Source organism: Salmo trutta, chromosome 29 (assembly GCF_901001165.1).
Source record: "Salmo trutta chromosome 29, fSalTru1.1, whole genome shotgun sequence".
In the NCBI taxonomy this organism is placed as follows: Eukaryota; Metazoa; Chordata; class Actinopteri; order Salmoniformes; family Salmonidae; genus Salmo; species Salmo trutta.
The window spans coordinates 30,419,336-30,441,191 of NC_042985.1; the positions used below are offsets into that span (position 1 = coordinate 30,419,336).

Below are 21,856 nucleotides of genomic sequence, written 5' to 3' on the forward strand. Positions count from 1 at the left end.
ATGTGGACACTTGCTCGTCGAACATCTCATTCCAAAATCATGGGCATTAATGTGGAGTTGGTCCCCCCTCTGATACTATAACAACCTTCACTCTTCTGGGAAGGCTTTCCACTAGATGTTGGAACATTACTGCGGGGGCTTGGTTCCATTCAGCCACAAGAGCATTAGTGAGGTCGGGCACTGATGTTGGGCGATTAGGCCTGGCTCGCATTTGGCTTTCCAATTCATTGCAAAGATGTTCGATTGGGTTAAGGTCAGGGCTCTATGCATGCCAGTCAAGTTCTTCCATGCGATCTCGACAAACCATTTTTGTATGGACGTCGATTTGTGCACGGGGGCATTGCATGCTGAAACAGGAAAGGGCCTTCCCCAAACTGTTGCCACAAAGTTGGAAGCACAGAATAATCTAGAATGTAATTTTATCTGTAGCATTAAGATTTCCCTTCACTGGAACTCAGGGGCTAGCCCGAACCATAAAAAACAGCCCCAGACCATTATTCCTACTCCACCAAACTTTACAGTTTGGCAGGTAGCGTTCTCCTGGCATCCGCCAAACACAGATTTGTCCGTCGGACTGCCAGACAGTGTAGCGTGATTCATCACTCCAGAGAACGCGTTTCCACTGCTCCAGAGTCCAATGGCGGCGAGCTTTACACCACTCCAGTCGACACTTGGCATTGCACACGGTGATCTTAGGCTTGTGTGCGGCTGCTCGGCCACGGAATCCCATTTCCCGACAAGCGGTTTGGAACTCGGAAGTGAGTGTTGCATCCGAGAATTGCCGATTTTTACGCCCTTCAGCACTCGGTGGTCCCATTCTGTGAGCTTGTGTGGCCTACCACTTCGCGGCTGAGCTGTTGTTGCTCCAAGACATTTCCACTTCACAATAACAGCACTTACAGTTGACCGAGGCAGGTCTAACAGGGAAGAAATTGGACGAACTGACTTGTTGGAAAGGTGGCATCCTATGCTGGTGCCATGTTGAAAGTCGCTTCAGTACGGGCCGTTATACTGCCAATATTTGTTTCTGAAGATTAATGGCTGTGTGCTCGATTTTATACACCTGTTAGCAACGGGTGTGGCTGAAATAGCCGAATGCACTAATTTGAAGGGGAGTCCACATACTTTTGGCCGTGTAGTGTACATGTTGAGTGAGTGAAACCCAGTATTGATCTCCAGGAGCATAGCCCGACCTGTGAACTTTCACCCCAAGGTTGCATATCTCCGACAACACACACACACACACACACACACACACACACACACACACACACACACACACACACACACACACACACACACACACACACACACACACACACACACACACACATCCCCTGTGCCAGAGACCACCATCACCCTCTATAGACTGCCTCAATTATCCCTCTATAATTAATGGAACTACCTCCCAGCTTAATGCACTGGCTGGATCTCTGGCAGGAAATCAAGGAAGAGTGCCTTCATAAATATTTAGAGAAACTGCGATTCAATTTTCAGGCGCAGAAAACAATGTCCCACTAAGACAATCTTTACAGTACACAATGAAAGCGAGAAGTTGTATGAAAGTGTATTTCTTGCTCATTGAACATTGAGCCGTACAGTGTGTGTGTGTGTGTGTGTGTGTGTGTGTGTGTGTGTGTGTGTGTGTGTGTGTGTGTGTGTGTGTGTGTGTGTGTGTGTGTGTGTGTGTGTGTGTGTGTGTGTGTGTGTGTGTGAATCTGTGCGTGTGTGTGTGTGAGAGAAAGAGAGAGAAATTGCTTTTAACACAAATTGGCAGGGAAATATATTGATAAGACCACTCTCTCCACAGGGACTCTCTTCACAGGAAATGTTAGACAAATATGACCAGCACCACATGGGGATGGACGGTGCCTGTGCCAAGAACAGCCCCCATCACTGATGGCCCAGCTGCACGCTATGAACCCCTAACCTACAGACTTCAGTAGAACTCAGGCTGGTCTCATAGACTAAACGTAACATAGTAAACAAAGATCTGCACACGTTTAACTCTATCATCACAGTTATAGATCTACAGCAAGTAGGCCTAACCGCATGCTTTTCATGATCAGTAAAAACCAATTGGTCATGTAATTTCAGATACGTGAGGGTAGCCTCACAATATCTCTCAATATTGGCCAGAATTAATTGGATATTTGAGTGATATAAAACAAAAGTGAACTGTACCTGACAAGTATGAGTGGTTTAGGTTAATTTCCCATCCTTTGTGGGGTCTGCCTGTCAAGCAGCCGAAGGGCCCATTTTCTGACGTAACGTTACAGTTTACTTTGCAAGCTACCAGTAGAAACTTTGTACAGTTGGCTAAACAGTGGTAAGTAGACCTCAATATATTTTTTTATTCAATCAACGTAGACTTACGTAGAGAAGTTAGCTAACATTATCCCATTTTCAACATTGTTTTTAAATAGTGTTTAACTTCTCTAGGGTAGGGGGCAGTATTTTCACGGCCGGATGAAAAACGTACCCAAATTAAACGGCCTACTACTCGGGCCCAGGAATTGGAATATGCATATTATTAGTAGATTTGGTTAGGAAACACTCTGAAGTTTCTAAAACTGTTTTAATGATGTCTGTGAGTATAACAGAACTCATATGGCAGGCAAAAACCTGAGAAAAATCTAACCAAGAAGTGAGAATTCTGGTGCTTGTAGTCCTTTCAAGTCATTGCCAATTGAACACACAGTGAGTTAGGGTTCATTTTGCACTTCCTAAGGCTTCCACTAGATGTCAACAGTCTTTAGAAAATTGTTTGAGGCTTCTAGAATGAACAGAGACCGAACGAGAAGGTGGGGAGGTTGGTGACCCAGGGAAGGACATCAGTTCATTGGTGCGCATTCACGTGAGAGTTAGCTGTGTTCCAAAATGTTTTTCAAGACACTGGAATCGTCTGGTTGGAATATTACTGAAGTTTCACATTATAAAGGCCCTAAAGATTGATGCTTTATAACGTTTGACATGTTTGAACGAACGTAAATAGAACTTTTTTTTAAACTTTTCCGTCGTGACATTTTCCGCACGCTTCCTACACTTGGAGTAGCTAAATGAACGCGCTAACAACAAAGAGCTATTTGGACATAAATTATGGACTTTATCGAACAAAGCAACATTTATTGTGGACCTGGGATTCCTGGAAGTGCCTTCTGGTGAAGATCATCAAAGGTAAGTGAATATTTCTAATGCTATTTAATACACTGCTCAAAAAAATAAAGGGAACACTTAAACAACACATCCTAGATCTGAATGAAAGAAATAATCTTATTAAATACTTTTTTCTTTACATAGTTGAATGTGCTGACAACAAAATCACACAGAAATTATCAATGGAAATCCAATTTATCAACCCATGGAGGTCTGGATTTGGAGTCACACTCAAAATTAAAGTGGAAAACCACACTACAGGCTGATCCAACTTTGATGTAATGTCCTTAAAACAAGTCAAAATGAGGCTCAGTAATGTGTGTGGCCTCCATGTGCCTGTATGACCTCCCTACAACGCCTGGGCATGCTCCTGATGAGGTGGCGGCTGGTCTCCTGAGGGATCTCCTCCCAGACCTGGACTAAAGCATCCGCCAACTCCTGGACAGTCTGTGGTGCAACGTGACGTTGGTGGATGGAGCGAGACATGATGTCCCAGATGTGCTCAATTGGATTCAGGTCTGGGGAACGGGCGGGCCAGTCCATAGCATCAATGCCTTCCTCTTGCAGGTACTGCTGACACACTCCAGCCACATGAGGTCTAGCATTGTCTTGCATTAGGAGGAACCCAGGGCCAACCGCACCAGCATATGGTCTCACAAGGGGTCTGAGGATCTCATCTCGGTACCTAATGGCAGTCAGGCTACCTCTGGCGAGCACATGGAGGGCTGTGCGGCCCCCCAAAGAAATGCCACCCCACACCATGACTGACCCACCGCCAAACCGGTCATGCTGGAGGATGTTGCAGGCAGCAGAACGTTCTCCACGGCGTTTCCAGACTCTGTCAAGTCTGTCACGTGCTCAGTGTGAACCTGCTTTCATCTGTGAAGAGCACAGGGCGCCAGTGGCGAATTTGCCAATCTTGGTGTTCTCTGGCAAATGCCAAACGTCCTGCACGGTGTTGGGCTGTAAGCACAACCCCCACCTGTGGACGTCAGGCCCTCATACCACCCTCATGAAGTCTCTTTCTGACCGTTTGAGCTGACACATGCACATTTGTGGCCTGCTGGAGGTCATTTTGCAGGGCTCCTTCTGCTCCTCCTTGCACAAAGGCAGAGGTAGCGGTCCTGCTGCTGGGTTGTTGCCCTCCTACGGCCTCCTCCACGTCTCCTGATGTACTGGCCTGTCTCCTGGTAGCGCCTCCATGCTCTGGACACTACGCTGACAGACACAGCAAACCTTCTTGCCACAGCTCGCATTGATGTGCCATGGATGGATGAGCTGCACTACCTGAGCCACTTGTGTGGGTTGTAGACTCCGTCTCATGCTACCACTAGAGTGAAAGCACCGCCAGCATTCAAAAGTGACCAAAACATCAGCCAGGAAGCATAGGAACTGAGAAGTGGTCTGTGGTCTCCACCTGCAGAACCACTCCTTTATTGGGGGTGTCTTGCTTATTGCCTATAATTTCCACCTGTTGTCTATTCCATTTGCACAACAGCATGTGAAATTTATTGTCAATCAGTGTTGCTTCCTAAGTGGACAGTTTGATTTCACAGAAGTGTGATTGACTTGGAGTTACATTGTGTTGTTTAAGTGTTCCCTTTATTTTTTTGAGCAGTATATTTTAGATGACTCCAAAATGGCGGGTATCTGTATTGCCTAGTGTATTTTTCTGAGCGCAGCACTCAGATTATTGCAAAGTGTGCTTTTCTCTTGAAGCTTTTTTGAAATCTGTCACAGCGTTAGCATAAAGGAGATGTTCATCTATAATTCTTTGAACGACAGTTTAATATTTTATCAACGTTTATGACGAGTATTTTTGTAAATTGTTGTGCTGATTCACCAGCAGTATCAGAGGCAAAATATTTTCTGAACGTCACGCGCCAATGTAAAATGGGGTTTATGGATATAAATATTAACTTGATCGAACAAAAAATGCATGTATTGTGTAACATGATGTCCTAGGAGTGTCATCTAATGAAGATCGTCAAAGGTTAGTGCTTCATTTAGCTGTGTTTTGGGTATTTGTGATGCATCTAGTTGCTTGGAAAATGGCTGTGTGGTTATTCGTGTCTATGTACTCTCCCAACATAATCTAATGTTTTGCTTTCGCTGTAAAGCCTTTTTGAAATCAGACAACGTGGTTCAATTCAGGAGAAGTGTATCTATAAAATGGTGTAAAATAGTCCTATGTTTGAGAACTTTGAATTATGACATTTTGTGGTTTTGAATTTGGCGCTCTGATTTTTCACTGGCTGTTGAATAGTGTGAACCGTGGGTGGGACGATAGCGTCCCACCTGCCCGAGAGAGGTTAATCACGATTGTTGCTGGCAGACATAAAGGCTACATTGATTGATGGACCATGTCAAATTGGCTAGCTAGCTAATAACAGATCACATGAATATGGCTAGTTAACAAGATCACTTTCAGAGGATAAACTAGATGGCTATGTCCAAATACTTTTGATTTGCTTGCCATCTATAGTGGTGATGACAGTAGTCAGACTGACAACTTTACCAGGACAATGTCAAGCTCTTTCCAAAAGCCTAATCTCTGATGAAGAAAGCTAAATGACACATGTTGTTTGCTTTAGCTACCTAGCTAGCTACATGACAAGTTTTATCTAAATTCTATCATCAACTGATTTCAGCCAGTGTATGGCTGTGGATTGACTGCATTGTTTGAATGGAATGTTGGCATATTGGCAGTTCATTTGAATTTAATCATTCCTCTAAAACTAGCTGGCTAGCTAGCTAACAAATATACAGTGCAGATAAATTCTTCAAATTCATGATTTAGACAATATCTTATCACAGTTCTGGCAAAACCATGGTTGACCAACTCCCTGATCAAAATGGCTGACTTTTATCCCATAATAAGAAGGTTCATGTCCATTCTAGTATTCTAATTCCTAATTCGATGTTCTTAACATATCATACGAAATAACACAAATTAACACATACCATCCCAAACAACATTTCATACTAATTTCAGTGTCCTGGAATTTGATTTATTATGTTACGTCTCCCCTGAGTCAAGGTTGCAAAGCCAGTAGCCTGTATGTGAGACTCCCATCCATAAACAAGATTAGAGCCAAAATAGCATTGTGTTCTAGCTGAGAGAAATCCTTTACACCGTGCCCCAAACATGCCTGAGTATTTATTTTGAGCAATACTATTACAAACAAATTGCAACAAGATGACACATAAAATCAGCTAATTAATCTTGCCTAAATGAGAGTAGATATTTCACAACGATAGGCCATCTATAGGCTTATGCCACAATAGGCTACTGTAGCCTATACAACAAAATGCCAAATGAAAGCATTTAAAACCACTGTTCAGTTGGTGACAGTCAATAAACGAAATAATTAATGGCATTAATGTTGATTTTACAACGTCTGCATAATTTACAATAAAACATGTGTCGAACCAACTGGACATGCTGACCAGGTGTGAGAACGTGCCAGATCTGTTTCCCGCGAAATGGGTCAATTTATAAACAACAATAAATAGTGAGCCATAAAACACACACACATAAACCCACATGTTTGATTAATATTAATACTTAATTAACGAAATACTTACAGAGAAACCTGCCCAAAATGGACACGAATGTCTGACCCTTGGTGAGGTAGTGAGGGCCAGAGCGGCAAAACTGACTGCCAAAATCAGACTTCCCAAAACCATCTGAGAAACTCCGAGAGAAAGCATGATCCGAGTCCGAGTCCGAAACTCTCTGAGTCTGGAGAGGCTACGGGACAGGGACGCGGGGCTGAGCGAACGACCTCGGGGCATTGCTTGGACTGGCATTGTCACGGAGAAAACAGAGTTTATGTATCAGCTATTGAAAACAATGGGTTAAGCTCTTTCCATCAGCATCCAAAAGTGGCACCTAACAGCAAAGCAAGTAACCGATGTCCAAACGTTATCTTGATAAGCAACGGTATCCAAAAAGCAAATAACATCAGTCCTACTAAATGGTTCCTTTGAAAGAGTCTCCATTAAATTGCTTAATTATCCCAAGATGCAGATGCGTAATTGTCGGTTATTCTGAAGGCTACAACAGTGTGATGGATGAGATGCGTAGTGACTTTCTTGTGCTGCTACCCAAATCGATTCCGCAAAAACACAGGATAACGCGCTATTAGCTAAGGTAAGCGGGTTTTCGAGGAAAAGCTTGAGAAATGGTCCATCAAATCATATGCTCCCTTATTTTCATTGCTACAGGATACATTTTAAAGAACCTCAGCAAGTAAAAACGTATAGCTGAAATGACACGGGAATAGTGTCGCCCTTTACTGTAGGCTAGTATTCCACTGTCAAACGCGCGGCAGGGTACCATGCACAGAGAGCGTGGCCGTGGGTATGCTGTTTCACACAGGCGCAGGGTTTTCACAGACAGCAAACTACCCGTGGCGGCAGGAGGAGATGCAGCTAGCGTGTTTGGGGCAATCAATACTACGACGGTGCCACTTCGCTTCCCAAAAATAGCCTTACGCGATTGCGTCTACAAATAATTAGACTATATGAACATTAAAAAGATGACCATGCTCTTATCATTTGTGAAGCCATGCACTTATCCTTTGAGATGTCTATGAATTGTCTGAATTCAAAATCACCAATTTCTCATACATTTCTTCAAATTATAGCCCCCAACCAAATGTTTGAATGAGCCATATATAATCGATACAGCCTAGACTACTTTATTTGATTCACAAAGGCGGAGAACCATCAATTGAGATGAAGTACAAGGCACTTTTAGTACATTGGGAGTAAAAACATGCATTTGCCTTAAAACAAGTTGATACTCTGCATATTTGTAAAAATGTAATTCATAATGCAAACAAGAGGGTAAAGCCACACTGTCCCTTTGAATTCCAGCCTGCTGTGGTGCTGACCTTGCGGAGACACAGCCACAGGGCTCTAGAGCACCATCTGCACCGGCCAAGCTGGTACTGCACTTAAATCATGCCGCAGTATCTGAAGATAATAGAAATTCTACAGCAGCCACCTTCCCCCTCTCAGCCATGTAATGGATGAAGATCAAACTATAGAAATCCAGTCTAAGCAGAAAACGAACATGATAACATATTTGACCTGAGAATCCTTTAAAACTATTAGAATGGAATATTTGGCTCATAAAAATATGAAGAACCCCCCCAGACAAAACCCCAGAAACACTTTACTTTAAAAATGATTTTATTCATTAATACAGTGGTATACTTAAAATTGTGTCACAAAGGAGAAAAAAAGGTCAGCCACACGTGAAGAGCTAATATCCAATTGAAGCTGTGTTATCATATATAAAGAAAATAGTACTGGTGTGCCGTAATATATGGTCTATTAGTACAAAAATACATTTCAGGGCACAAAATAATACAGCATCCAGTATCACAAATAAATGAGGGGGACAGAGCACACCCTTTTAAAGAACAGGTTTGAAAAGTTGTTTAACCCAAGCACTTTCCTCTTTTGCAAATAACCATAAAAATATTGTGTGACAATTATTATTTATATGTAGTGTGAATATATTGGTAGAAAATGTGGATTTTATTACTGCTAATAGTTACAAGTTCCAAGGCTCAAGGATATAACCAGATTAGAAAGTAAACCATGGTCAATTCATTTATTTTTTAAAACAGTTTTCTCTAAGTTTTATACAAAATAACAAAGACATACAAAAGTTCATTTACAAACCAAGAACCAAGGCCATATGCTAACTTTATTTACAGCCACTTGTCTTTTTTGTAATGTTTTTCTTTTTCGTCTGAAGTCATATGCATAGCAGATAAAGAAAGCATACCTTTATTAGCTTCAATTGTTCTTGTGCGCTAAACCCAAGTTCATTTATACAGTGGGTTGACAAAATGGCAAGAGAACTTCATTTTTCCATAATTTATCATCATAACTTAGAAGAACCCAGAGGTTTTTACTGAAAAAGTGAATAATATGCAGATAAGGCATCACTGCTTGTTAATGTAAGAGGGTTTTAACATGGTGAGAGAGAACTGAGCAGGCTTCTGGACCTGAGTCATAGCACATGCATAGATCTTGATACAGCAGGAGAATTCTGGTACTCAATACAAAGTGAATCCAAGGTCAGTTTACAGAAAGAAAAAAGGAAAGGAAGGAAGAGCCATTCGAGTCACAGGATGAGCATGTTAGAGGCATGAGTTGGGCTTTAAATCCACCTCAAAGTATTCCACCTTCATCTTCATTTTCTCTTCTGCAGATGCTTGCAATTTCACTATCACCATAATCATTACCACAGAGCCATACATTTAGAAAATGTGGCTCTGCATTAGCATCATCACTTTACTGCTCACCTCCCTGGCACCGAATTCCAAAACCGTCACAAATCCGTCAATGTGGAAAAAACGTAACCGTCTTTGTAAGTCAGCCAATTCAAAAGGTAACAAAAAAGGTTGAAGTCTGATTCTTGAATTCTGTTTTCTAGAATTGAATTTAAAATTATATTTATACCATATACTATATATACTGTATGCATATATAGTATAAATACACCTACATGTATGTCCATCTACTTCAATAGTAAAAACCTCAAACCATTTTCCTGTTATGTAACAATTAAAGTTAAAACTTGGCGTATAATGTGATGAGTTACTCAGTGGCACAGGGCATGCATTCCATCACTGGTTAAATCGTTGTGTGTTTTGTATTTTCTTCAAGACCCCGGAAAGAGTTAAAGGACCGCACATAGGGGCAACTTCAGTCTCCTTCCATCTTCCATGGGCACAGTAAACAACGCTGGAGCACTGGGTGTAAATACATCATTGTGTATGGTCCACCCCTGGAGAAATGGTGTGTGTGTGTGTGTGTGTATGTATGTATGTTTATTTTCACTCCTTTCCCATGGTTTCACATTCAGTAACAGGCCAGCTGTTGCACTCTTCAGAAGTGGTCGATGAGCACAGACACACAGTTGGCCCCCACCAGGTAGTTGGGGTCTCCAGGGAGAGACTGATTCTGCCAACTCTTGGGATCACCTGAGGGGGAGAGAAGGAACATGGTAATGATAACAGGTGGAGAAAGGGTATAAGGTTCATAATACATAATGCACTTCATGCTAAACGAACAACCAGCAAGCTCCAAACACTAAACTAAAACACCCTTTATTCCATTAAAGCCATATATAAATGCCATTTGTGGTACACACCCCAGGATGTAGCTTGACAGAAGTAAACTTCACATTACATTGCTAAAACCACTCTTGATTTCAAATTATAGTTCTTAAGGATAGAGTATGTACTGGCAGTGACTGTAATTTGCGATTAATGGCCCAAGCCCAGGCCTTGAGCCAAGAGTATTGCCTCCACAGAAGAACAAATGTAAATAATTGTTTAAAAAAACATGGCTTTAGACTCAAAACTGTTACACTAAACTGCACCATTTCTTCTAAACCACAATGCAGTTGCATTTTAAAGCACTGTTATTTCAGATGATTGCATTCATTCCCTCAGGGCCATATGAGTAAAGTGAGTTATATGAGATCTTCAGATCAAAGTGCTGAACAATTTCAGGCTTTTAGCATGCTTTGTTGTTCTGATAGGAAATCACAAGTGAGGATAATGCATCCTAATCATTATAGTGTAATTACGCCTAAATGTCAAAGGGATTTTAGCAACGACAGGTCCTATCAGATAGGATCCATATGAGGACCAAGAGGTGTTTAACTGATTTTACTCAGATCAATTGTCAATGACTCAGATGATTTGTTAGAGGTTCACAATTAGCCAGTGCAGCAGGAGGAGGAGGAATGTTCACTGTGAAACTCATAATGACATCAGTACATTAAGGTAATGTTTTGTCAGAAGTAAACTGATCATGTGTGGTTTGGGTTGAATCTCTCCTGTCTATGAGCAGACTTCTTTCAGAACCATTCCAAACCAAGACCATTAAGTCACACACTATTCTGCTTCCTTACTGGAAACTCCCATTGGGCCTGGGAAGCTCAGCATCCAACTAGAAAGGAGTCAGACTCAGTGAGGAACAAGACACAAGTAATGAAGCTAAAGAAGGGCCTTGTTTTACAATAAGAGGATTAGAACACAGCCCTGTAATCCTTCTACAACGAAGCAGGACAACAAACGAACAAGCCAATGAGGCAGCAGTAGGCTAATTTAGCCCTTCATGTCCAATTCTAGCTGAGAGTAATTAGTAACTAATCAACGGCGGTGCCAAGTTTACCATTAAGACATATAGAGAGGAGCGGAGGGAGAGCAGAGAGCTGACTCGGTTCTGTTCTGATGCTGTCAGACAGATCTCAGATCCAACCCACAGGCTGTTCTCACATACACAACATAATATCTGGTAGTACTGAGGGAGCCATGCGTCTGTCTCAGAGGGTCCTCTTCCAAATTTAAGAGGACCGCTGTGTTTCAGGATAGACGTTTGGGTGGCTATGTGAGAAGAAAAAAAATCACTTGTGGGAAAAGAATGTGGAATGATTCACTACAACAAAGACCTTACTAATCTTATCAACACAAAACTGATCGGCGGGATGCATGTCCAATGGAACCATATCAACGTCAAACAGATGACATACACACTAAGCGGAGGAAAGAACAGAAAGAAAGATGTTTCAGCATGAAAAAGCAATGACAAGAAGCACTTTGATCTGAAGACCACATCAAATAAATAAAGATCAGTGGAGGAATGAGTGAGTGAACAAACCGAAATACCAAATAAATGAAACCATCAAAAATCATACAAAGTGACCCACAACCATATCAGTTTGTCACAAAGCCAACCCAAAGCCCCGACCCCAAAAGGACAGAGAGAGGACGGCGTACCCGACGAGGAGTCGGAGGATTTTAGAGCAAAAGACCAACCATCTGGGGTCATAGACGCACAGTGAGGTAAACGCAGCTCCACAGGCTTCAGGAACTTGAGGCCGTGAGGACCACACATCACCAGCGGGCTGAGCAGGGTCTCTCCTGGAAACAGATACACACCACAGGGTTAGAGGCTAATACACATACATGTACACACAGTGTTCCTAAGATCACTGATGCTGTTGCTCCTTAATGGGTTTAAACGGACACGGTGAACATAAGACAATGAGAACCGTTAAAGACCAAAGGAAAATATACATATCCTAGAAAAATGTAAAGAGGGAAGACGACAGAAGAGAGAGATGATAAATTATCTGTGAAAACAACATTATCTCATGAATACATTTGGATAGTAAAACAACTCCACTGTGGACTCATACAGCGCCTATCATAAGTATTCACCCCCTTGGATTTCTTCACATTTTATTGTGTTACAAAGTGGGATTAAAATGGATTTAATTGTAATTTTTAGTTGTCAAAGATCTACAAAAAATACTGTAATGTCAAAGTGAATTTAAAAATTGTCAATGTCCATTGAGAACACACAACAACTAAACCATGCATGACGTGAATAATCATGTCAATAAACGTTGGGTAGTTAGTTAGTTAAATACAAGTAAAACTAAATGCATGCTCTTCAACCGATCGCTGCCTGCACCTGCCCACCCGTCCAGCATCACTACTCTGGACGGTTCTGACTTAGAATATGTAGACAACTACAAATACCTAGGTGTCTGGTTAGACTGTAAACTCTCCTTCCAGACTCACATCAAACATCTCCAATCCAAAGTTAAATCTAGAATTGGCTTCCTATTTCGCAACAAAGCATCCTTCACTCATGCTGCCAAACATACCCTCGTAAAACTGACCATCCTACCGATCCTCGACTTCGGCGATGTCATTTACAAAATATCCTCCAATACCCTACTCAATAAATTGGATGCAGTCTATCACAGTGCCATCCGTTTTGTCACCAAAGCCCCATATACTACCCACCACTGTGACCTGTACGCTCTCGTTGGCTGGCCCTCACTTCATACCCGTCGCCAAACCCACTGGCTCCAGGTCATCTACAAGACCCTGCTAGGTAAAGTCCCCCCTTATCTCAGCTCGCTGGTCACCATAGCAGCACGCGCTCCAGCAGGTATATCTCTCTGGTCACCCCCAAAGCCAATTCCTCCTTTGGCCGCCTTTCCTTCCAGTTCTCTGCTGCCAATGACTGGAACGAACTACAAAAATCTCTGAAACTGGAAACACTTATCTCCCTCACTAGCTTTAAGCACCAGCTGTCAGAGCACCTCACAGATCACTGCACCTGTACATAGCCCATCTATAATTTATCCCAAACAACTACCTCTTCCCCTACTGTATTTATTTATTTTGCTCCTTTGCACCCCATTATTTCTATTTCTACTTGCAAATCTACCAAATCTACCATTCCAGTGTTTAACTTGCTATAATGTATTTACTTTGCCACCTTGGCCTTTTTTTTGCCTTTACCTCCCTTATCTCACATTGTATATAGACTTATTTTTCTACTGTATTATTGACTGTATATTTGTTTTACTCCATGTGTAACTCTGTGTTGTTGTATGTGTCGAACTGCTTTGCTTTATCTTGGCCAGGTCGCAGTTGTAAATGAGAACTTGTTCTCAACTTGTCTACCTGGTTAAATAAAGATAAGAAAATAAATAAAATAAAAAGATAGCATATATTCAGTCAAATTCGACGATGTATTAGTAGCCAACTAGTAACTAGCTAACATACCGGTACATACTGCTGTAATGATTTGCTATGCGGTTCGTAAGGATAGCGTAGCTAACAAATTGTCAGCAAACTTATTTGAAAATTCATTACTTTATTACATTGCTCAACATTTGTCATAATTAGTTAAAGCAATGAATTTGTATCCGCTCGTCAAACTACGGCTACATATTTTCCGCCATTTTTTTCAAATCTGAAAACGTTGTGAAGCCATGCCCATTTTCTGAAGAATTGCATTATGGGCCCTAAGCACGGAAATAGTGTCCACTGCTTGTATACTTCGCATATTGGCAAATTTAGTACAACATCCAGGAACTTTTGGCATACTAACTATATCCATACTATGACCAATAAGCATACTATATACTCAATTTACGTCACAATAGTCCGGTTAGTGAGGTTAGTATGAGTATTCCAACACAGCTTGCATCTTTCATGTGTCTAGGTGGTTTAATACGTCATCCACAGCATAATTATTATTAATTATTATTGACCATGCTTAAAGAGATATTCAATGTCTAATTTGTTATTTGTTACCCATCTACCAATCACTGCCCTTCTTTATGAGGCTTTCGAAAAGCTCCCTGGTCTTTGTAGTTGAATCTGTGATTGAAATTCAATACTTTACTAAAAGACCTTACAGATGTTGTAGAGTTGAAGTCAGGAGTTTAGATACACCTAGGTTGGAGTAATTAAAACTCGTTTTTCAACCACTCCACAAATTTCATTTTAACAAACTATAGTTTCGGCAAGTCGGTTAGGACATCTACTTTGTGCATGACGCAAGTAACATTTTCCATCAATTGTTTACAGACAGATTATTTCACTTATAATTCACTGTATCACAATTTCAGTGGGTCAGAAGTTTACATACACTAAGTTGACTGTGCCTTTAAACAGCTTGGAAAATTCCAGAAAATGATGTCATGGCTTTAGTAGCTTCTGATAGGCTAATTGACATCATTTGACTCAATTGGAGGTGTACCTGTGGATGTATTTCAAGACCTACCTTCAAACTCAGTGCCTCTTTGCTTGACATCATGGGAAAATCTAAAGAAATCAGACCTCAGAAAAAAGTCTGGCTCATCCTTGGGAGCAATTTCCAAACGCCTGAAGGTACCATGTTCATCTGTACAAACAATAGTACGCAGGTATAAACACCATGGGACCACACAGCCGTCATACCTCTCAGGAAGGAGATGCGTTCTGTCTCCTAGAGATGAACGTACTCTGGTGCGCAAAGTGCAAATCAATCCCAGAACAACAGTAAAGGGCCTTGTGAAGATGTTGGAGGAAACAGGTACAAAAGTATCTATATCCACAGTAAAACGAGTCCCATATCGGCATAACCTGAAAGGCCGCTCAGCAAGGAAGAAGCCACTGCTCCAAAACCACCATAAAAAAGCCAGACTACGGTTTGCAACTGCACATTGGGATAAAGATCATACTTTTTGGAGAAATGTCCTCTGGTCTGATGATACAAAAATAGAACTGTTTGGCCATAATGACCATCACAAAATAGATAGCATTATGAGGCATGAAAATGATGTGGATATATTGAAGCAACATCTCAAGACATCAGTCAGGAAGTTAAAGCTTGGGTACAAATGGGTCTTCCAAATGGACAATGACCCCAAGCATACTTCCAAAGTTGTGGCAAAATGGCTTAAGCACAACAAAGTCAAGGTATTGGAGTGGCTTTCACAAAGCCCTGACCTCACTCCTATAGAATATTTGTGGGGAGATGTGAAAAAGCGTATGCGAGCAAGGAGGCCTACAAACCTGACTCAGTTACACCAGCTCTGTCAGGAGGAATGGGCCAAAATTCACCCAACTTATTGTGGGAGGCATGTGGAAGGCTACCTGAAACGTTTGACCCAATTCAAACAATTTAAAGGAAATGCTACCAAATACTAATTGAGTGTATGTAAACTTCTGACCCACTGGGAATATGATGAAAGAAATAAAAGCTGAAATAAATCACACTCTCTACTATTATTCTGACATTTCATATTCTTAAAATAAAGTGGTGATCCTAACTGACCTAAGAAAGGCCATTTTTACTAGGATTAAATGTCAGGAATTGTGAAAAACTGAGTTTAAATGTATTTGGCTAAGGTGTATGTAAACTTCCGACTTCAACTGTATATATGGGGGAAAGAGGAAAGGGTAGTCATTAAAAAAATCATGTCAGCACCTATTATTTTCACACAGAGTGAATCCATGCAAGTGATATGATTTGTTAAGCAGTATTTGACTCCTGAACTAATTTAGGCTTGCTATAACAAAGAGGTGAATACTTATGCAATTACTATATATTTGTTATTACATTTTTATGGTTTATTTTTTTTATTTTTTTGAATTTTCTTTTCACTTTGACATTATGGAGTATTTTGTGTAGATCAATGACCAAAAAAAATCTATGAAATCTATTTAAATCCCACCTTGTAACACAACAAAATGAAGAAAATCCAAGCGGGGTGAATACATCTAATACCAACCCCCAGCCAGCAATTAAGGTAGCTAAAAACACGTAAAACTGAGGAATAGAATATCTTAAGACTGGAATAAAGCTTGGCAAAAGACCCCATGTGAAATCTTCTAACTCCCGTGTACCATGAACCCATGTCTGACCTTTCTCCTTGTCCAGGGGGGGCAGGATGCTGTTGTCCCGGCAGACTTTGAAGTAGATCTCCTGTTCTACGCCCTCGGGGATGGCTCCCTGTGGGATGATGATGCTGACACCTGTCTCGATGGAGCTCAGCACCCCTCCATTACAGTTGAAGACCCCTCGGGCCGTGGCCACCACCGTGTGACCTTCATCCTCATCATCATCCTCCAGAGCACTGGGGCTACAGGGGGAGAGAGTTGTCACAGTCAGATACCAGAACATAGAGCCAGTTAGAGCCCGCCTCTGAAACATTTGTGACACCTTCTGGATGGGCAAAGGCATTGGTATCATTCAATGTGTCAACTATAGAACTGTAAGAAACATGACCATGTGACTTTGCATACTTTCTTTTCTCTAGCCAAGCACAGAAACACTCCTCACTCCTGGGTGATGTTGAATCCTCTCACCTGACAGGGATGGCCTTGGGCACAGCGTTGATGTTGTTGTGCTGGTACTTGGACCTGTTGTCCATGGTGCGTGTGAAGGTGTCCATGCCAGAGTCCAGGTCTGTAGGCTGGGGGGAGATCTGGGGCTTGGCTGGGGCTGTGCTGTTGGCTGGGGCCTTGATGGCTGGGGCCAGGTCTGTTTTGTTGTTGGGCAGCAGGTTGTGGTTGAACTTGGGGCTGTCAAACTTCCTCTCAAAGGGCTTGGCGGAGTTAGTGTAGGGCTTGGGGACGTAGCGGTTGTAGCTGGTATTGGCCGGGGCCTTGGGCTGGTCCTTCATTGCCGTACCGTTCACTGGAGACTTCTCAGGGTAACTCTTCTGGGGCAGGTAGTTGGTCATGACTGTGTCTGCTTTAGGAAAGTCATGAGGATCTGGTAAGTGAGTCATTGAGTGTGTGTGAGTATTATATTTATAGATGAAAATACAGCATGGAGAACTAGACAAGTGTGTGTCCTACACTATAGTGCTTACCCTCAGGTGAGGTGGGTTTGGGTAGTATGGCAGGTGGGGCAGCAGGGGTAACCTGGGGAACGGGTTCATATCTCCTCTCCACAGGACTGACCTTCTCCACTGACTCTGCCCTGTAAAAAAACACAAGAGCACATTCAACCAATGTCACAACGATGGCATAAACATTTGGGTTTAAGGTAAAGAAGAATTCAGGCCAGGGTTATAATGTATCACAGTTTGTCACACTTACTACTTCAAAAATCTAGACCTAAACAGAGATACATCAGTGATGTGCCATGTATCCTCAAGAGAAAGGTTCAATTACCGCAGTCCAGTTAGTCTGTTAGTTTTAATAAAACACAATGGCTCCATCTAGTTAATTGACTGTATTCATTTACACAGATTGCTTCTCCAAAACACACTTTAAAATATGCTTTCCACTACTAGTGCCCATAAAACCTTACAGTAAAATTGATCATTTTGTAGCAGTTACAAGTGAATGGTTTTTGTTAATTAACTAATTACAGAACGGGGCAAAAACCATGTAGACATGGCCCTACTAAAAATAAGTTTGTCAAAACAACACATAGGAGAATGGAGCACAGCAATACTGAAACAAATAGAAATACTGACGCATACAGTGCAGCTTTGACATCCAAAGTAGCCTGAATGTCTCGAGGCAAGTTTTACAGTGGTAAAACACCTTGTATGAACAGTGGTAAAACACCTTGTATGAACAGTGGTAAAACACCTTGTATGAACAGTGGTAAAACACCTTGTATGAACAGTGGTAAAACACCTTGTATGAACAGTCAAACCTATTGTTGATAGTTGAAAGAACGAATAAAAGAATACTGTGATGGTATTTTTCCCTTCCCACACTTAATGTTGTATCTTTGGCATGGTCTTTGACTGAAGCGGAGATTGCACACAGTGTGGTACATCAAAGTAACCCTTCTACTGCCACCCAGGAGGATAACAAAAAAAAAAACAGCTTTCCTTCAAAAAGTAGTTTTTCATTTGTCAGTATGGGCCAACCACCAACTCTGTCCTTTAAACTATAAGAGGACCATTTCCAAGGCAGGGTGAATCAATGTTCTGGTGGCAGTAGTGTGTGTTGCTGAGAGATATACTGTAGCCTAGCTTTAGACCCCAGGAGTAGTGTGTGTGTGCGTGTGTGTGTGCGTGCGTGTGCGTGTAGCCAAGATAAAAAGCTTTAGACCCCTATGAGGTTTCTGTCTGGTGAGTGTGCTGCAGGGGGAGAGTATTGCGTCTCCCACCAGAGTATGTGAGCAGAGTTGAGCAGTGCTTTCATGGAGCGGTGCTTTCTAACCGCTCCGCTAAAAAACGCTCATCACAAAAACAACAAGAAAAATGCTGCTCCAAATTTGCTCCATTCATTAAAATCACAATTTAACCATCACCCACCTATTTTAGTGACTACCTGGACCTACCATTTGGTTTTGAAGTATTGAAACCAAACCATATGGTTTGAATGAAAAGCATTTAAACAAACAACAGGAAAAGGTGACTAAGAAGCGCTCATCATTTCAAATAGGCTACATGTCGTATTAAACAGCATATAAACACTAAATAGGTCAGGAGTCAGACAGGTAGCCAAAAATACATTATTTAGGCTATATTATTTCAAGGTTGTAGCCTACAAAGAAATACATTTCGAAGCATTTGGAAGTGCGACACACTAGGCTGTCAGAGACATTAAGCGCTCAGTACTTAAAAAACATTTTGTTGTATTAAATCCTTAGTCTATAAATTGCACATAAAGGCTGTGACTTACTTAGAATTAGATACAAATTCAACAGAAAAATGCCTTATTAGGCTCCATCTACAGTGCCTTTGAATTCATTTTAAGAAACATGAGTCTGTGGCTTCATGTGATGGTGTTTGGAGAGCAGACCAATAGCGGAGAGTACCCTCTCAGAGCTTGCAGAGCCTCTGGTGATGCTAAACACCCCCCTAAACACCCTTGCCAGGCTGGGCAGGGATGCATTGTTTTTTCTTTCTTTTTTCTGTTGGTAGGCCTAAAGGATTTTAGGTAAAACAACCCTCTCAAAACAGAAAGCTCCTTGGAAGAGGTCATATGCAGGGCCTATTGGGCTAAAATCAATGATGGCCCATTGTATAGATAATATAATGAAAATGAACTTAACTTTTAAGAGATCTGATCTGAGTTTATAAATACTTTGCTACAATGATACACTTAGCTAGCTACCCACCTCGTTCCTTTCTGTTAGCATGTGCACGTAGTAAGTACACCATCATGCTTTCGGGATACCTGTCTTTTCAGATTCTATAATGATTATGTAGTTGTGGAACCTACATCACTGCACTCCCTCTTGCTCTTGGTCCTCCACATCTTTGTAAGTCACCTTGATTTTTCATCTGTGTGTTTTATCGGTTTCTTTATGAAAATATTTAGCATACTATATGACAGTAGCTAAAGCAAGGGGCTACAGCAGCACACAAGTAGACAAAAAAATGCATGCTGGGCCAGGCATGCCCTGAGCTCATGAAGTGAGGGCTACTGGAGCGAAATTGGAGCGAGCTCCACTCCACTCACATACTCCGTCTCCCACTACAGTGATTTGATTTCCTACCACATATCCCAGAGAGAGCGACGCGTGGGATTGAGTTACCTGGGGTAGTTGTATCCAGGATGTGCTTGTGGTTGAGCAGCAGGTTTGGTTGCGATGACAGGTGTTGTCTGAGGAGGTGCCTTGCTTGTGTCCAAGCTGCGCCGGTCAAAGTAGGACAGCTGTTTCCTGTAGTACTCCTCGTCTTCATCTGGGTCATAGTGGTTAGAGCGCACTATGTCATCATCGGACACCTCCCGGGGCTTCTGAGGCTCAGGGACTCTGAGAAGAGAGATAAAGAAGGGATGAGGCAATGTGGGGAGGTTAATTAAATACCAGATAAACCATACATAAAGAAAATCCTCTAAAATATATTGTGGGGCGTTTGTTTCGATCTCTAAATCACTACAATGAAAACATCAGTGCTTCAATGATAAACATGTGTACAGGACAGCCTCTGCAATACACATATAGCATATTACTAAAATAGTAAAAACCTCAAACTCTGCACATCAGTCAGTGTGCAGAGTTGGAAGGTAGTTTCTCTTAGTTTCCACCGAGGGGCGCTCCAAGACCAACAAACAGCAGCACCAGCGGTAGGCAGCTGCATTGTTTTACGGCAATTAAATGCTTAACTTGCAAGCCCTACCCAACAGTGCAGTATTCATATAAAAAAGTAGAACTAGTAAGTAAATACAAAAAAAAAAAAAAGAAATATGAGGAAGCCGTATACAGGGTACATGTACAATGTGCAGGGATACTGGAGTATTTGAGGTAGATATGTACATGTAGGCAGGGATTAGGACTGGTAGCAGGATAAATAATAATAATAGTAAGCAGTATGGCAGCAGCATCAGTGGTGGGTGTGTGCGTGGTGGTAAGTGTGTATGTCAGTGTTAATTTGAGTGTGCAAGTGTCATGTAAACAGGTCTGAAAAGTGACTGGTAGCAGGAATACATACTTATGGTAATATACATGTAAACAGGAGTAATAGTGATCAGTAGAAGGATAAATAGATACAGTACATACTAATGGCAATCAATAATCAATTAACAGCAGCGTAGTGGTAGTAATACATCTAATCAATAATTATCTTGCTCTCCAATGCACTGTAATTTAAAGTAACTGGCCAGTGAAAATCTAACTTCAAAGTTAATATTCTGTTAACCTCTACGGATCTGTGTCCCTATACCGGGACGATTGTTGCTAACCTGCGCTAATGTGACTAGAATGACGTTGTAAGTAACAGCAAACTTTCCAGGACATAGACATGTCTTATATGGGCAAAAAGCTTAAATTCTTGTTCATCTAACTGCACTGTCCAATTTACAGTAGCTATTACAGTGAAAAAATACCATGCTATTGTTTGAGACGAGTGCACAACACCAAAAACTTTTATCATGGCAACATGGTTTGATACATTCACCTCTGAAGGTAAATAATGTACTTACATTCAGTAATCTTGCTCTGATTTGTCATCCTGACGGTCCCAGAGATAAAATGTTGCATAGTTTTGTTTGATAAAATAAATGTTTATATTCAAATGTAGGAACTGGGTTCTACAGTTTGAACCCCTGCTGTCTTATATTCTCCTACATTAATTTCACATTTCCACAATCTTCAAAGTGTTTCCTTACAATGCCAAGTAGCGAGCCTTTAAATAAGAATTTGTTCTTAACTGATTTTCCTAGTTAAATAATGGATGCAAGGACATACATTTGGTGTATTAGAAGCTATTATTTGTACCATGATTGTCTTCAATATTTTATTTACACAAAGTTCGCAGATTTTCAATTCACGGATCCTGTTTTCTGCTAACAATACCTGCAATACCGCGGTCGGCCTTGAACTCCGTGGCTTCAAATGAGAGGGTGCAGTCGTTATCCCCCGGGGTATGCCCTCACCATTCCAACATAGA

General features: G+C 41.5%; 2 protein-coding genes across 4 annotated transcripts in view; both read right to left on the minus strand.

Moving 5' to 3' along the window:
* fam189a1 (family with sequence similarity 189 member A1) overlaps positions 1–7,297 on the minus strand; it is a 146,708-nt gene extending 139,411 nt beyond the window's left edge. The window contains exon 1 of the mRNA XM_029721706.1: positions 6,745–7,297. Within this exon, the coding sequence (XP_029577566.1) occupies positions 6,745–6,969 (225 nt within the window). The 5' untranslated portion in view covers positions 6,970–7,297. The remainder of the gene's footprint in view (positions 1–6,744) is intronic.
* A 1,043-nt stretch (positions 7,298–8,340) lies between these two features.
* LOC115167354 (tight junction protein ZO-1) overlaps positions 8,341–21,856 on the minus strand; it is a 171,294-nt gene continuing 157,778 nt past the window's right edge. For 2 of the 3 annotated variants that reach the window (XM_029721708.1, XM_029721709.1), the window contains 6 exons: positions 20,002–20,220; positions 17,366–17,475; positions 16,857–17,265; positions 16,413–16,630; positions 11,973–12,116; positions 8,341–10,166 (listed from right to left, as the gene is read on the minus strand). In XM_029721708.1, coding sequence (XP_029577568.1) covers positions 10,072–10,166; positions 11,973–12,116; positions 16,413–16,630; positions 16,857–17,265; positions 17,366–17,475; positions 20,002–20,220 — 1,195 coding nt within the window. In that variant the 3' untranslated portion in view covers positions 8,341–10,071. The remainder of the gene's footprint in view (positions 10,167–11,972; positions 12,117–16,412; positions 16,631–16,856; positions 17,266–17,365; positions 17,476–20,001; positions 20,221–21,856) is intronic. The other variant, XM_029721707.1, reaches the window with a different exon arrangement.